At 35.1% G+C, this 19,186-nt stretch overlaps 1 protein-coding gene across 1 annotated transcript in view; it reads right to left on the minus strand.

Annotated features, from left to right (window-relative positions):
* The window catches only part of LOC107659500 (calcium and integrin-binding family member 2-like), a 32,588-nt gene that overhangs the window by 9,112 nt on the left and 4,290 nt on the right, over positions 1-19,186 (minus strand). Inside the window, exon 3 of the mRNA XM_016448462.1 lies at positions 12,906-12,940. Coding sequence (XP_016303948.1) covers positions 12,906-12,940 — 35 coding nt within the window. The remainder of the gene's footprint in view (positions 1-12,905; positions 12,941-19,186) is intronic.

Below are 19,186 nucleotides of genomic sequence, written 5' to 3' on the forward strand. Positions count from 1 at the left end.
TATTTTATTTTAAGTAACATTTTTATTAAGGTTTCAGTTTTAATTAACTACCTTATCCCTGGTCAAATAACAAGTTAAGATGAAATATTTGGGGAGGAATTATAATCTATTAACACAAAAGAAAAAAAAAACTAATGAAAACAAAACAAAACAAAAACAACATGAAAAGAAAATGTTTATATTTTGTTTGGTGATGAAATGGCAAAATACAAAAACAAAAACAGAACAAAAACAAACAAACAATTTATTGTTTTGTTTCTTTGTTGATGCAATGACAGCAAAAATAAACAAACAAATAAATAAATAAATAAATAAAATAAAAACTAACGCAAAAGGCAAGTTGACAAGGTACAAGAAACAACGTTTAGTTTCCTTCAGCATTGGTTTATATTTAATCCTGAAATCACCTCAATGGTAAAAACTAAATGCATTTCACACATTCTGTCAAACTCAATTGTTAATTACACTAACTCATTATATATAAGCACCCAGTATAAGAGGAATTAGTAATAGGGTTGCAAAGGGGTGGAAAATATCCAGAAACTTTCCAAAAAGCCCTGGAATATTCCAAAAAATCCTGGAATGTTTCCAAAATTTCTGGAATATTTCTGAAATTTACTGGAAATTTTCCACCTTTTTGCAACCCTAATTAGTAATGCTCTTGACTAAGCAGGCAGATTTCACAAAGCTGCTTTTCTATTTGTTCTGCACAAAGAGTTTTGGAAGCTTGGCAGCAAACGTGAACTGATGACTCATTCTGAGCATGGCAACAAGACAGAGGAAAGCGGACACTGTAATAGGCCTTTGCAGCAGTAATATAAAAAAAAAAAAAACTTGCAGAGAGATGATAGCAGATGTTCAGTAAAAATCAGGACCACAGGGACACAGGACGATATAGAAAGTGGATGAAGCTTTGTGTGGGGAAAGAAAACATTTAATATTTTGCACTGACAGCCCTATACAAGTAAAAAAAAAAAACACACATTTTTCAGCTTTTTTGTTTGCTAAAGACCAAGCAAAATAAAAACAAAGTAGAAACGAAATTAAACAAAAAGCAAGTTCAACAAAAAACTCAAACAAACAAACCAGAAAACAAAAAAGGTCATATCACAGTATACTGCTACAAGAAACAAAATCTATAAAGAGATAAAGGCTCTCCAATGTTATGTAATGTTTTAAGTAAACATCAGAATCAGAATCAGAATCAGAATGAGCTTTATTGCCAGGTATGTTTACACATACAAGGAATTTGTTTTCGTGACAGAAGCTTCCACAGTGTAACAGAATGACAGTGACAGAACAAAAAACACAGATAATAAAAAATAAAAATAAATACAAAAATAAAAAATAGAAACTGCGGAGCACGCCACGGAGGCAGCCATCATTGTCGGCGCCATCACAATTATCATAGACAGCTAAAGTGACCTATTGCAAGAAAAAAAGAAGCACATCTCCTATTGCAAGAAAAAAAGCACATCTCCATTCATGACTGTAAAAAAAGTTTCATATTAGTGTACTGTAGTAAACTACACTGAGGTGATTAAACATGCGATTAGGGATTGCTTAAGCTTGCAAACGTTAATAACAAACACACACATTACAATAACTGCAGCCCATTATATTTATATTATGACACATGATAATATGTTTTCAGAAAAAAAAAAACTTTGCTAGACATGTTATTAGCCGAGGCTGTGGAAATATTTCTAGTATTGACGATTGTACAGTACTACATACTGTACCTTGTACCTGCCGTAGTTACAAGAAAAGAGACAAATCTCATGTTGCACCACAGGCATCCAATCAGGATGCAAAGAAATACGAGCCAATTCATAACGATTGCCGATAACCCTACGCTAACCTTGCATAACAGCCAGGCGGATTGTGCGGGTGCGTGTGGGGAACAGGAGAAACGGAGTGTTTTATGAAGGTGATAAAGTACAAGACTCCATTAGGTTTGCCAGTGATTGTCCATTTTGTTTCTCGTGCTCCACTGGCCCTGTTATCAAAACCAATCTCAGTGTCATTGCAGAGGGACAATCCATCCACATGAATCAAACCGGGCTGACGCATCTTATGTAAGAGCTGGAAGTACTTACGAAACACTAGATGACAGCTCGGAACTATAGAAATTAAAAACAACATCTCTGAACGAGCCATCGGAAGTAAGAGTTCTCATGCAAATAAGGTTTGCAAGCTGTTTGACAAAACAAAACTCAAGATGTAGACATAATTCAGGTAAGCTGTGCATTATATACTTGAGTGCGCCATAAAGAAAGTACATGACTGAAACCGCAAATAATGTGGAGGAGAGATTCATGCCGTTACTTTTCTAATCCATCAGATGTACAATTGTGTATGGTGAACAATAAAACAGCCAAAAATTCCCATAAACTTAGACTGAAGGAAGAACTCCTATACTAATAGAATGCAACCAACTAGCAACCACCTTAGCACCTAAACACTCAAAACACCTCAGCAACAACAAGGCAACATACCTAAACACTCGAAAAACCTCAGCAACCACATGGCAACACACCTAAACACTCAAAATACCTTAACAACCACATGGCAACATACATAAACACTCAAAACAGCTCAGCAACCACATGGCAACACATCTAAACATTCAAAACACATTAATAACCACATAGCAACACACCTAAACACTCAGAACACCATAGCAACCACATATCATAGGACATCTCAGCAACAACACAGAAACACCTTAAACCATTCAGAATAATATCTTAGCAACCACATAGCAACACGCTAAGCCATTTAGAACACTTACATACCACATATGAACACACTAAAACACCCAGAACACCTTAGTGAGCACACAACAACACTCAAACCATTTAAAACACCTTGTCAACCAAAAAACAACATTCTAAAAAACCCATAACACCCTAGCAACCACTTAGCCACATGTTACATTACTCAGAATACCTCTGCAACCACATAGCAACACACTAAAACACTAAGAATACCTTAGCAACACTAGTAACCATTTAGAACACCTCAGATACCACATATGAACAGACTAAAACACGTACCTTAGTGAGCACACAACAACACTCAAACCATACAAAACACCTTGTCAACCACAAAACAACATTCTAAACAACTCATAACACATTAGAAACCACTTAGCAACATGGTACACTACTCAGAATACCTCTGCAACCACATAGCAACACACTAAAACACTAAGAATACCTTAGCAACACTTGTAACCATTTAGAACACCTCAGATACCACATATGAACAGACTAAAACACCTACCTTAGTGAGCACACAACAACACTCAAACCATACAAAACACCTTGTCAACCACAAAACAACATTCTAAACAACTCATAACACATTAGAAACCACTTAGCAACATGGTACACTACTCAGAATACCTTAGCAACCACATAGCAACACACTAAAACATTCAGAACACCTCAGTAACCACATAAGAACACCCTAAACACCCAGAACACCTTAGTGACCACACAGTGGCACAGTGGCATTCAAAACTCCTTGACGACCACACAGCAACATGATAAACCACTCAGAACACCTCAGTAGCCACATAGCAACATACCTAGAAACTAAGACCACCTTAGCAACTACATTACAACACTTTAAACCACTCAGAACACCATAGCAACATGTTAAACCACTCAGAACACCTCAGTTACCACAAGCAACACACAAAAACACTCTCAGATCACCGTAGCAACCACAAAGCAACACTCTAAATCATTGTATATAACATGTATAAAAACACTCTAAACCACTCAAAACACTTTACCAAAGCACATAGTAACATGATAAACCTCTCAAGATACATCAGCAACATCATAGTAACACACTTAAACACTCAGAACACCTTAGCAATCATACAGAAACACTAAACCATTCAGAACACATTAGATACTACATAGCAACACTCAAAAACACTCAAAACACCTTAGCAACCACATATGGACAGAACCCAGGACACCTTATAATGCCTTAGTGACCACACAACAACACTTCATGTAAATGGTTTAGAGCGTTGCTATGCAGTAGCAGGGTTGCTAAGATACCAAAAAGGTTTGTTAAGATGATTTGAATGGTTTGAGAGTTGCTGTGTGGTTGCTAAGGTGTTCTGAGCATTTTAGTGTGCTACTATGTGGTTGCTGAGTGGTTTAGCATGGTACTCTACTGTGTGCTTGGTAAGGTGTTCTAAGTGGTTTATGGTGTTGTTATATATGTTTTGAATGATTGAGTGTTACTGTGTGGTTACTGAGGTATTCTGAGTGGTTTATCATGTTGCTGTCTGGTTGTCAAGGTGTTTTGAATGGTTTGAGTGCTGCCATGTGGTCGCTAAAGTGTTCTGGGTGTTTTAGTGTGTTCATGTGTGGTACCTAAGGTGTTTGAAATGGTTAAGAGTGTCTCTATGTGGTTGCTAAGGTGTTCTTAGAGGTTTAGTGTGTTTTTTTGGTTGCTAAGGTGTTCTGACTGTTTAGGTGTGTTGCTATGCTGTACTGAAGGTGTTCTGAATAGTTTAGAGTCTTAATTTGTTGCTAAGGTGTTCTTAGTTGCTAGGTATTTTGGTATTCGGTTACTGAGGTGTTCTGAATGATTTAGTGGGTTGCTGGGGTATTCGGAGTGGTTTAACATGTTGCTAAGTGGTTGTTAAGGTGTTATGAGTTGTTTAGAATGTTTCTGTGTTGTTTTCAAGGTGTTTTGAATGGTTTAGCGTGTTGCTGTGTGGTTGTTAGGATGATTTGAATGGTTTGAGTGTTGGCGTGTGGTCTCTAAGGTGTTCTGTTTTTTTAGTATGTTCTTATGTGGTATCTAAGGTGTTCTAAATGGTTTAGCGTGTTGCTATGTGGTTGCTAAGATATTTTGAATAGTTCAACACCTTAGATACCACATACGGACACACTAAATCACCCAGAACACCTTAGATACCACATACGGACACACTAAAACACCCAGCACACCTTAGATACCACATATGGATGCACTAAAACACCCAGCACACCTTAGATACCACATATGGACACACTAAAACACCCAGAACACCTTAGATACCACATACGGACACACTAAAACACCAAGTACACCTTAGATACCACATACGGATGCACTAAAACACCAAGCACACCTTAGATACCACATATGGACACACTAAAACACCCAGAACACCTTAGATACCACATACGGACACACTAAAACACCAAGCACACCTTAGATACCACATATGGATGCACTAAAACACCTAGAACTCCTTAATGATCACACAACAACACTCAAAATATTCAAAATATCTTAGCAACCACACAGCAACACATTAAACCACTCAAAACACCTTAGTGACATGGCAATGCACTAGCAACCACCCACAGCACTCTAGCTGTTGCACAAGTAAGTGCTATAAGCACCAACAATCCCATTCAGATCAATGATGCATTGTTAGAGAGAGAAGGGTATAATATTTTATTTCACTTGACCAGCAGTAGTAGCTCTAGTATGGTATCCAGAGACCCATGTGTTTTAACACCAACAAGCTAATTTTTATGTGGAATATTTTGCAGTTTATTTCAAAGCATAACGGTGCATTAAAGCACCCAGTGAATGGGTAATGGAAGCAGAGGGTTGAAAAGCGCTCTAGGGACATGAGATAAAAGCCAGTAATGGTTCATTGCTGAAGAATAAGCGGAGCCTATAATGGCCATTAGAAAGTAATGCATTAAACATCTCATTAACCCCTTGCATGGACGCAGCCTCTATGTTATGCTTCAGCCCAGTTAATAAACACATAGATTTTTACATACATGAGAAGTCAACACAGATACTGTGCATCAAGAGAATTCATTGTAGTTTCTCTGATTGCAGTTTAGAAGGGCAACAACTTGTCAGTACCTCGGCTATGTGTCACTATATGTTGATATGACAGGAGGATGTTTCTTCACCTAAGGGCACCTACACATCACAGTGAGGCTTATTCACTTTCACAGGAAAGTCCATGACCCATCATGAGTCACCAAGAGACCGTAGGATGGGTTTCATTATGATAACTGAGGCCTTTCATCATTAGATGGGTATTACAGCCACAATACCAACCAGCACCGACCAACAGGAAGATTTTCACCAGCTGCTCATGTGATCTCAGCAAAATACCCTTAGAGAAGGAATTCTGGGTAATATCATAAGGGATTTTCCATTAACAGGGAACAAAAAAGGTTCTGAAACACTGAAAAAGCCCATTATTAAGATACCATTTAACTTTAAACTGTCACTTCTGGCCAAATTCCAGAGTCCATAATCCATAATCATGCCTCTTCCAGTGAAAAAGTCCATCTCCTGTTGTCCTCAAAATCCACTGATTTGGACTGTTTTCACATGTAAATTGTGACTGATCTGTGCATATTTCTCTCCTGATTCAGATTACTTTTTTTCACTGGAGAAAGCAATATTATTAATAGAGGACTATTCAGAAACCAGAAGCAATGGTTTGAAGTTAAAAAAGAAAATCTTAATGATGCATTTATGTCTTACAAACATGCAGATTTTTGCTTCACATTATGTTAATGGATAGACTGGAGTTGTGTGGATTACTTGTGGATTATTGTGATGTTTTTATCAGCTGTTTGGACTCTCATTCTGACGGCACCCATTCACTGCAGGTGAGCAAGTGATGGAATGACACATTTCTCCAAATCTGATGAAGAAACAAACTCATCTACATCTTTGAGTAATGAGGGTGAGTATATTTTCAGCAGATTTTCATGTTTGGATGAACTACTCCTTTAAGTTAACTTTAAATAAAATTAGTAATTAGAAATATTAGCAACACTGTATAATTTTAAATGTTGGATACAGTTCAGGAGACTGCAACATGTTAAGTGTTAACGTTGTTAATAGTTTATATAACATACAGAACCTAATAGGTCTCAAAAGAAAAAAAAAACCCATGAGATTTGCACTTAAAAAAAACAACAAGTCACCAAATGTCTCCTATTTATGAAAATCCACCTTTTGATTCTTATTCATCTTATTCTGTATAGGTGTTTTTAAAGCCTGCAATGCGCATGTTTTTAAAGACTGCATTATAGAAGAGCATCCCCATAAATGTCTATCAGAATGGCAATAAAATCTCATTTAACTGTCACTATGTCCACAACCAGGGACTCGGACAGACATGGCCAAGAAAACAGCAGTAAATCATTCGTACATGATGCAGAGCAGCATCCTGAATCATATCTTATTATCCTTTCAAGCTTTACACACCAGAGCAATCATCATGAGGGGTCATCGGCCAATCTATCAATCTCACATCATACATAATGCCCAAAAACGGCCACTGGATTGAATATAATACACTCTAAGCTGAAGTGAGAGCGATGTATTTAGCGCAGCCAGACAGTTTGGTAAGAGATGGTGATGATACTGGAATAGAAGATGGAATGCATTGGGTAACATGCAAGTAACATCAAGAGAAACACTGTGGTAGGGACAAGTGGCATCGTGTTGCTGATGATTAAAGAAAACCCATATTTCCCATAATCAATAGGTCATAGTCAGTAATTCAAACATCAAAACACTGATACTTTCATACCAGCTCCATACAATCTAAAGGCTGAGTCATGAGTGAAAAACACTGCAAAGTAGGAAGATACCTACTAAATTTCCTACACGGCAATATGACAGACAGAAAATATAAGACATATATACAGCACTGGAAATGTCCTGTCTGTGAGTCAGACTGGGGGAAGTACACTATAGTTACAGCTCAGCCAATCAGAGCCTGTTGTTGGGCTTCTGTATTACCGTAATTGGGTTGTTTGACTGTAAACTGACACTGTACCCCTTTCTCCTGTATCTGCTTTTCATTTCTTAAAGTAGACACTTGATCTTCAAACGACAGCGATTAACAGCATATCCTGAAACCCGAGAGCAATACGTCAATCCTATTAGAACAGAAAGCAGGCAATTTGTTTTATTTATACCTAATGCACATAGGGAATGGATAACAGCCAGGTCGAATAACAAGCACAAGGCTTTATTTCTTTATGTTATCGTGGACAGGAATGAACCAGACCTGATGTGACACTTTGCAAGTCTGCGCCTAATCAAGGGATTGGGTTCCAGGTCTTTCGTAAGGTTTGAAAAGCGATCCTACGCTGTGAGAGAAATGCAGGTAACAGTGTTTACACAGAAAGTCTCGGTTTCAAACATTCAAAGAACATTCTAGAAGCATCTTAGGAACACAAAGATTGTTTTAAAGGATTTATCATTTAACATTAAGAACCAGTTATAGCAATGCAATTCATATCTTGTTAGTGTGTTTGTAGGTATTTCAACACATTCTTGAATTATCGCATTCATACATTTTCGAACAATGATCACGCCCCACTAAGAGTTAGATTTAGGGGTTAAGATTCAAGTTAAATTTTTATAGAAATCATACATTTTTGTATGAATCAAATTGTACTAATTCATACAAAATAACTAATTCGTAAAAAAAAAAAAAAATGATAAGATCACGTTGGGATTTCTTATTTGTTCTAGTACATGATCATCTCAATGCAAACCCTTTCACATATGAACTTTAAACATGGCTTCATAAGTAGTTTGTTTGAATATTAAGTTAATTTTTATGAGATGGTGAAATTGTAGAAAAATTACCAAAACTTAACAATTTAACATTAATCATTTAACTTCGAAATTTTGTACAAATATATAAAAATTGATGTTTATAGAATAGTGAATTTATGGAATAGGTTGATTTTATTATATTTATGATAAATGAGATTGAGGGCCAGATTTACTAATAGCTTGCATCAGTGCAAACCGTCTTTTGGCATTAAAATAGTACTGTCAGGATTTACTAAAGACGTGCAGTGAAGAATTAGCATTGAAAAGGCGTGGACATTTATTTTTGCACCTCACCCTACTGAATATGCATTTGTAGGAGTTTCCCTTTCAGACGCAAAATTTATGGGAGGAGAGTATTAAAATGAATCACGCAATGCGATTTACTAACGTTTGCGCTCATCAAACGCCCAAAAAAGCGTGTCTTTAACTATTTTGTGCCTGTGTGTCATAAGTAGATCACCCGCACATGATGAGCATCGGCTCCGCTTATTTGCGACAACACAAATTTGCGCTTGGTATATTGCGTTGGTCGATATGTAAATGAGATGTTGCGTCTGTGTTCTTTCATAACGCGATTTACTAACGTTTGCGCTTGTCAAATTACTGGTATTTGTGCCCATTATTTAACGCCCAAAAAAAAGCATGTCTTAAAGCAGCCGGTAATTTGCGCTGCTCTTGGTAGATTACGCTGGTCATTATAGGTCTGTGTTCTTTAAATGGGACCTATTATGCCCCTTCTTACAAGATGAAAAATCTGCGCATTGTCAGAAAAATCACCCTCCCATTGGTGCTTTTATGGAATTGCGCTCTAACGCTAATTTGCCCGGTTTGGTAAATCTGGCCCTAAATGTTTAATGCCATCACATTCATTTAACACAGTTTATGCATTTACCTAATTTGACATTATAACTAATTAAATCTGGAAAGTTTCTTGAACGTTTCTCAATCATTATCTGATAAATTGGAGTCATGTTATGGCACTGTGTCTGAGCAGCTCAGTTATATGCAGTGGTATTCAAAAAGATTTGTCAATCTCTAAAGTTTTATTTTCGCTGTGGATCATGTTAATATGTTGAAATTGTACATATTAAGAGTCCAATATACAAAAATGTACATGTAATGTCACTTTATGTACATATAGCTATAAAAATAAAGAGATCTCTGTGGTTTTGTGTATATAATGCACCAAAGCAGCACTGGATGCTAGATAAAAGCACCATTGCAAGGATTCTTATTAGCTGTAACTAATGGCTGGCCTGCTTAAGCTGCGCTGTAAAATACGACTGAGTCAATAACTGTGACTGAGCCTATTTGTGTTTACAGAGCTACTAAAGAAAAAAGTAAATACAAAAAAAGAAAAACTCCAAACAGAAAAGAGTTTGAATCCAGACTAAACAAATTTCAGATAATTTACCTCAAATAATTTACCTCAGGGGCACAAGACGCAGGAAAGTGGAATAAAAACAAAAATTGATCACCACATTTTAAGAACAATGTTCAGTGCAAGATGCTACAAAAAATGTGAGATGTAAGCGCAATGGATAAACTCATCCATCTAGTGCATGTTTACATATAACAACAATGGAAAAGAAGAGCAATGGAAGACAAAAACATGTTCAGTGTGAACAGCCTCTAATTGTAATTCAGATCAAGCTACAGTTGCTGCAGTTGCTTTATGACGAATAATTCCATTCGATACAACATCAGCGGCCATGGTGACATAAAACTTGCCTCATAAACAACATGATTAGACTATTTAATAGTAAAGTTTAAAAGTATTATATTTGATTGATCCACATTTTAACTACAGTGTGTGTACTCACTGCAGTCGCTGTGCAGTGAAGCATTTAATCTACTGTTTAACTATCCTGTTGCCATTGTTTACTTTGTTTATATGCTAAATAATTATGATTAGATCATATTTAACAATATAAACAAAGATTTATATATGCTATAAATTATTTTAATCAAAAACTAACAGAACTTACAAGCTACGTACAGAAAATTCTGGTTTTGGAGGGCAGCCACATTGTCTAATTGAGGCTGGCAGAGAAATTGAGTGATGGACTCTAGTTTTAGCCTGAAGCTCATGCTGATTAATTGTACGAACAATCCTTTCTGATTGAAAGCCGATTAGTACAGCTACACTGAGCGCTGCTGCATTGGGCCAACAGAACAGTGTTATATAAGTATATACCAACGGCTTACAACCGAGGCAATGTCGTGTTGGTGGCTAAAGACAATTACACGCTTTGCTGCTTGCTGCACGGCCTGTCAGGGAGAGATTCTGATAGAGCCACAAAAAAGCAAGAAAGGAATCACATTCTTGCAGACAGAGCGAGGCTGTAAATCTCGGCTGGATGGGATGTAATCTCTCTCTCCCTTGTTTAGCAGGACCAATGTTTCTCGCCTAAGAACACTGGCTTCTGATTCAAAAATGCTTCCTGTGGGTTTGTTTGTTGGTAGAAGGCAGGATATCATATTCTTATAATCAAAGATGTAATTTGAGATTAGAACTCTGTAAAAGAGATAAAGTTAAATTTAATTAAAAATGCTTTTCCTTAATATGCGTACTATGTATTTTTATGCTTGCTATCACAGTAGGTGCGTTTCCATTACAGATTTGCGCAAAACTTTTGCGATATTTTATAAATGTCGATAAAAAACTTGCGAAATTACGCAGTTTCCATTAACCGATGTTATGCGACTAAAATGTCATTTCTTCCTCTCGCAATAAGTCATGGTGACAGATGTTGGTAAGTTTACGTATATCACAGCCATATATGGAAGTTTTTTTGCGATATATGGAAGTTTTTTTACGATATATTGAAGTTTTTGCGAAACTGATGTTTCTAACGGGCGTATTTTCAATTCTCAATTTCAATTTGAACAATTTGAAGGGCAATAGAAATGCAGCTACACTTAGCTTAGCTACATGTCTAACAGCTTAAATCAATCGTGAGCCGAATATTGAAAAATATCAATACAATGTTCAATTTAATTAAAAATTGGAATAACACACTGTTAGCCATTTATATTTGGTCTATAGTGAAAACTAGCAATAACAAGTTCAATCTCATTTAAAATCTCATTAAAATCACAAAGTTAGCATAGCCACATGCTAATTCAAATCAATCGTGAGTTGCTGCCTCTGTAGAGCATTCCAAATGACAAAAGCTTAAAGACATTTGAACTAAAATATACTTTTATATAACATATATTTGATTTATATTTTTATTCAATACTGAAAAGTAGAGACAAAAAAGTTCAATCTGATTAAAAATTGACAATTTTGCTCAATATTTTCAAGGAAAGATACTGTCAGCTAAGCCAACCCTCAACGGACACCTTGGCAATTGAATCGCCATTGGCTAGTATATTTTTGTGTTTACTCGCCAGACTGAAATACTAATATATGTATATATATATATATATATATATATATGTATTAGTCACATATGCGAGTGATTTACTCGCAATGTAGAGGGTTGTAAGCTAATCTCATGTGTTCTACATTAATTTATTTACAGTGACACACAAGAGTTGATGCCTACATAGAGCGTTCCAAATGACGAAGCGAAGTCGAGAAAAAAGTGGACTACCCAAGTTTTACCCAATATTTGTCTTGCTGTTGATGTAAAGTCATCCACATCAGTCACTTATGAGGTTCCTTAAAAGGCATTTGTTCATGCAAAGCAGGTTTTGGAACAGAGCTTTAGATTTGAGTTTAGGAATCGGTTGATTTGCATAAATGGTGGCTCACATAAAGGACAATTCCCATAAAAAGAACCTTTATAATGGTCAGGTTCTCTTTATTAGATCTCAGGTCTCATCAGAGCAAGTGTATGAATTTCACTCAAACAAATGGTGCACAGCCTGTGAATGGAATACTAATGAAGCCAGCGGACTGTTAAATGCAGACTGGTCTGTATGAATGAGCATGGATGAATATCACTGGAGCTGAACTGCTGACAGGGGAAAAATTAGTTGTATGAATGGGGCGAGAGAGATTTATAGATCTTAGACATGGTTGGTAAGAGCCAGTGGAGTGCAGTAGAGTTGAATGAACTGGTAGAGCATAACACAATAGATGCAAAAGGGAGAGTTCACTTAAAAATTCTGCCCACAATGATCATGAAAGGGTTTTCGTATTCATATTGGACTTTTTTTAAAACAAATTACACCGTTTACACCATTCCATTGAATTCTACGGAGTTATTTACCAAAACGAATCAGAGAATGCCAAAAAGGTTTATACTCACCGAAGAATTTCCTTGCGGGTAAAGCAGGTGCAGTCCTAAGATGAAAAAAAAAAAAAGAAAAGAAAATCACTTTTCACTGAACACACATTTAAAAGACAATTGAGGTTCCATTATAAAACGTTCAAGAAATGAATTGTAACAACATCTAGCTTAAAAAATTTTTACCCACGTTTTCTGTGAGCAAATTTTCCCTATTTTAGTGATATCTGACGGGCATTAGGATGATTTTTGGCATAATGTAAAAAAAAAATATCTATTTCATTACGGTTTAAAAGTTTGGAGTTCGATTTTTTTATTTTATTTTAAAAAAGTAAAATGATTTTGATGAAAATTAAGTAAAATGAAGTTTTGATTTTTAAAACTTAAAAAAAAAAACTCTTATTGTCACCAATGCTGCATTTATTTGATCAAAAATACAATAAAACCAGTAATATTATTAAATATTACAATTTTTATTTTAATATATTTTTTTAAAAATTATTAATTTATTCAGCATCATTACTCCAGTCTTCAGTGCGCATGACCCTTCAGAAATCATTCTAATATGCTGATTTGCTGCTCAGAAAATATCTCTTATTATTAATGTTGAAATGCTTATTTTTTTTAGGGTTCTTTGATGACTAGAAAATTCTAAGAAACAGCATTTATTTGAAATAAAATTTTTGAAATCTTAAGTAACATTATAAATGTTTTACTGTCACTTTTGATTAAATTAAAGTGTCCCTGTTGAATATAAGTATTAATTTACTACTATTAAATTCCCAAAACTTATGAAAGGTAGTGTATAGCACCTTTGAGGTACTCTATTTTAAATTCTAAAAATAATAAAAGCATATCAAATAATGTGTCGATAAGCCAAAGCATGTGCTCTGAAACGTTAAACAACGGTTTTGCATTCACACTGCATGACTGCACGTGGATCAACACCTGAGCTCCTCCTTTTTCAACACCTTTTTGTATTAGCACACAATGCCTCTTAGGTTTCACAGTGTTTGATAAGTGTTACCCATCACAAAAAACAACACGCCAAACGAGGCCTGGCAATATGACCGCAGGGAACGACAACAGCTGTCGGCCCACTGTAGCACGAAACGCCAAAAAAAAACCATTATAAGACCCTTCCCAGATCTGTGGCTCCTTTCTTACCTCACCACACTTACTGTAGCCGACAGATTTATTAGCTAATGATTAAGCTCTCTTTTATGATGTTTACCCAAACACCAGCCAGCTTTATGCTAAAAAAAAAAATCCATCCCCCAAATCAGTGGAGCAGCTCACAAGACAGTCCTGTGATTTATGCGCATTAGTCTTTGAGTACTGTTAATTGCTCATTAATTTGAAATATTGAGGCTTGAATCTGTGAGATGTGAGGTAAGGCCACAGTTGCGAGTTATTAACACAGAGGATAGATGACCCGGTGTTAAATTATTACCAGAAACGTAAGCCCACATATCTAATAATGACATTACATGCTCGGAGAAAGAAATGGCTTCTTCATAACTTCTTATAATCACGTCATACAGACATAATATAAAGGTACGAGAGCAGCTGGCATTTACTAAAATCATTCTCACTGCTTCCTTGCGTTGTTACAAATCAAACGTACTAAATAGTCCTGCACTCTACAAATATTTATATATGTAAAAATGGATCATTGAAACAATTTAGCTCGTCATGATCGGATAAAAGTCATCCGGCAATATTTGATGGTATTTTTATTATTTAATTTTTAGTAGTGCTGAATTGAATCTTCAGCCTCAGTGACAGAAATATTTTTTTCTTGAGTTATGAATGTGAATTTGCAGTCTGTATTGAATGAGATGGAATGAAAAGACTGTACAGTAAAAATAACGGCACAAAACATCCTTGTATTAGAGTTGTTCTGGAGGGCTGCATGCAAAAAGAAACATACAATGTGACCAGTGTAGTCTGATTAAAAAACAAATGACTCTTATGAACCAGTTCTTTTTAGTGAATCAAAACATACAACGTGACCAGAGTAGTCCGATTAAAAAACAAATGACTCTTATGAATCAGTTCTTTTTAGTGAATCAAAACATACAACGTGACCAGAGTAGTCTGATTAAAAAACAAATGACTCTTATGAATCAGTTATTTTTAGTGAATCAAAAACATACAACGTGACCAGTGTAGTCTGATTAAAAAACAAATGACTCTTATGAACCAGTTCTTTTTAGTGAATCAGAAACACGCAAGTAGTGTATTCCGATTCACAAACAAATGACACAATTAAAGCAGATATTTTTTAGTAAACCGGAAACATACAGCAGGGCCAGTGTATTCTGATTCACGAACAAATTACACTTTTGAGCTAGTGAATCAGAAACATGCAACGCAACCAGTGTATTTTGATTCCTGAACAAATGACTCTCATGAACCAGTTCTTTTTAATAAATCAAAAACATCCAGAATGACCAGTGTATTCCAATTCATGAACAAACAACTCTAATAAACCAGCTTATTTTCAGTAAATGAAAAACTATAGCTACAACATGCATGACCAGTGTAACCAATTTCTGAAATTAATGATTATTATGAACTGGTTCTTTTAATGATTAATTCACAAAATGAGTTTGAATCCATTTGAAACATTGTCTGTATAATCACAGAAGTTGAGAGAACTTCTTTAATATGTAAGAAAAAAGGACATAACTGAAATATACCAAAATGAATCTGAACTGATTTAAATTTAAATTGGAATCGAGTTGATTCTGCAAAAGATCTCCTTTTGTGTTTTACATAAAAGTCACACAGATTTGGAAACAAGATTTTTGCATGAACTATATATTAAGACAGGTAAAAAAATTTTATGGCAAACAAAATGTGTCTCAAAACAGGTATTTACTAGGATTAGCCACTAAAGTTTCTACAATATTCTCCCCCAATAACCTGATTCTGTTTTACAGCACGATGAATGACTTGATGAGACTTGGCTGCTGTAAGGAATGAGTCTATCAGCCAAATGGCCAAGTTCCATTGATGCAGGTAGTACAACCCAGTGATTAAAGAGCACAAGGAGTGGCGGCCATTGTTGCTAACAGTCATCGATCTTCATGATGCACTTTGTTTATTGGCAAGTTGGAAACTCAGATGCCTACTATTTAAATTTCCTTAATATACCCGACTCAATGAATCAGTTACATAACATGGATGGATGGATGGATGGATGGATGGATAGATGGATAGAAAAACAGACTATAAAGCTTCTGGCAGCAGCAACTATCAGAAAGTGCAACAGCTGACTAATCAGAATGAGGTTTCTGGGTATCTTACACTGGTATTAATATTTAAGCCTCTCTGAGTCCTTCTAGACTTCTAGATGATGTTTCGCGAAAGCATGACAGACTGCTGTTATGGAAGACAAAAGCAAGACCTTCTCACATGTTCACGCACGAGGAGGATAAAGAACAATATGATCAGATGTCCTCAGATATGCCTCAATGCTCAGACCATAGGTTTCACATAAAGAACCAAAATAATATATGATAAAACACAGAAATTGTGATTATAAATAAAAGTGCCAAACTTCTGTGTGGTTACTACTGGTTTTAAGAACATCATGAAGATTTATAGAATTAAGTTTAAAAGCTCAAGCATAATATCTAAGATCAATATCAATCTATGGCAAACTCATTTCCTTACAAGATACTACAAACGTTGCACTGGGAAAGACAATAAAGTCGCTTGTATGCCGCAAACAATAAACTAAGAACAAGGTGAAGCCTCATAAAAATCATACAGAACATCTCTGGGAATTTTTTATTGATCCAAAATAAGCTTTTTTTGTTCTTGCTTTAATATATATTAAACTGCTTAAATTATATATATATATATATATATATATATATATATGCGAATGACGTCATTACATTAGGGCCTAAAAGAACCGATGAACCGTTTTTTTTAACCGGTTCATTGAAACGAACTGTCCGAAAGAACCGGTTCGCGGAAAAGAACCGGACTTCCCATCACTACAACTAACACTTCACTCCAGCAGGGGGCAGCACTGAACACAGAGAACACTGGATAAATGCAAATATCTAAATTACATTAATACTACAAAAAAAGTTTACACTTTTGATCTAATAATAACCGTAACATTATTATTTAAATGATTAGTTACTAATAAAACCTAACATTTTAAAACAACTAAAAATATAAATAAAATAGGCTATAGGAAATGATTTAAGACTAAGACTAATCACATTGCTATTTCCATAACCATAATCACAATCTAAAGAACGTTTTTCCACTCTAAAGAGCAATATAAAGAACATTTAATATCATTTGTAAAATAATTTAAGAACTGAGAGAGATAAACACTAGATAGGCTATAAACAAAGTTAAATTATGTTTTTTTCTTGCCTAATTTTTGTTTCTTTTTACTATACTGTATAAACTATAATTATATTCATATTGAGCCTACATAAAAACACAAAGATTTAATGAACGTTATAAAGTTCGATGCAAAAAGAAAGAATCATCGATGCTAATAACACAAAACGTGTATTTTTAACATCAAGTCACTCGTGGCTCAAAACAAATAATAATATTTCGCTTTTTAGGGACTTTTAGTTTACTTTGTTTACTTAGTCCATTTATAAAACAAACTTTTCATACAAACTTTACATCGTGACAAAAATGTCTAAGTTCTGCGTTCGTGTCCCTGTTTCCATGACAATATCCTAGCAACCACTGCAAGCACAAAAAACACTGAAAGGTCAACTTCCGGCTGGGCTGAACTTTAAATAATTAATTTATCCAGGCGTTAATTAAACCAAGAGAACGCTTGAAATGAATAAAAACATCGGAGCAGAGAAACAGCAGGGGGGCAAATAATGCCCGCATTAAAACCATGAGTATCTAGGGCAGACGCCACAGTGAGGCTAGCCGCAGAGCTAACAGTCAGACCTGCTCAGATCTGCCCTGTGCACTGCATGTACTGTACATGCCCACCAGCGTTTATTAACAAAACATCCATCCCATGCTGTAATCTGCGAATGACTGTTTTAACACTTCAAAGAGAAAGGAAAAATTTACAAAAATGTTTTAACCAGTTTTACTTTTTAACAAAAATAACCAGTTTGTAAGAATATAAAAATAATATCACTGGCATGTTTTCACATAGTTTAAGGACAAAATGTTTGTCAGAGGTTACCTAAATCTGACAAATGATTCATAAATAAAGTATACTATGTTTAATAACACTATTTAGAACCTTTTTTGATAAAAAAAAAAAAGATTTTCTTGCATTAATAATAATCTGTAATAATTATAATTATCTGTATTTAAAAACAAAACAAAAAAGGTATGCCTTCTACATTTAAAATACAATCTGCATTAATTAGTTGATTTACTCATTTAGTTAATTAGTTCATTTATTTTAATTTATTAAAGTAAAAAAAAAAAAGAGAATAAACTACAAATTATGGAATGACACAAAGATGCTGTTATATATATATATATAGTAGGGATGTAACGATTAACTGCGAGCCGGTTGAAAATCGATTCAAATATGTGACTATTCAAATCGGTTGAGATGCTAAACAAATCGCGATTCAATTAGGGGTAGGAGTTTATATGAATGCATGTCTGAGGGGAACTTACTGTCTTTAGAAAAGTTTAGATGGTATTTGGTATGGTATCTTTTCATCTTGCCTCTGTATAATGCATATTAAAGTTCATAAGTGCAGCGCTGCTTTGTTTTTGTGCGGAAACCAAGGAAACGCTTTAAGCGCCACCTGCTGGCAGAGAGTGAATCTGCGTCTCATTCAGCTCGTCTGCTGTTTCTGTTTCATGCAGATATTTTTATGTATAGTTTCTCTAAACTGAAGTCAAACCATTCTGTTTTTGCTTCAAATTTCGAAATTATACAATCCAATTTAGATTAAAAACTGCTCGTGTTGCATGTATGCAGCATCTTTGTTTGGATCATGATTAAAATGCAGTGGTTGCCTCTAATTTTAAACGGAAAGAGCACAGACAAAGCCTTATTTTGTTTATATGAAGAGATTTATTTGTGTTACGTATGTATTTGATTTGGGGCTTGTTTTAAAATTTCAATTTAGTTTTGTTATTTAAATAAAAAATAAATAAAAAAATCGTGAATCGAATCTTGAAATCAAAATCGTGAATCGAATCGAATCGGGAGTTGAGTGAATCGTTACATCCCTAATATATAGTGATTAAAAAAAAAACCTTCCTGGGCATTAAATTAAACCTAGAGGAGATCTGCAGCTGTAATCCGGTCTTTGAGAGTT

This window comes from Sinocyclocheilus anshuiensis, unplaced genomic scaffold (genome assembly GCF_001515605.1).
Source record: "Sinocyclocheilus anshuiensis isolate Anshui unplaced genomic scaffold, SAMN03320099.WGS_v1.1 scaffold387, whole genome shotgun sequence".
In the NCBI taxonomy this organism is placed as follows: domain Eukaryota; kingdom Metazoa; phylum Chordata; class Actinopteri; order Cypriniformes; family Cyprinidae; genus Sinocyclocheilus; species Sinocyclocheilus anshuiensis.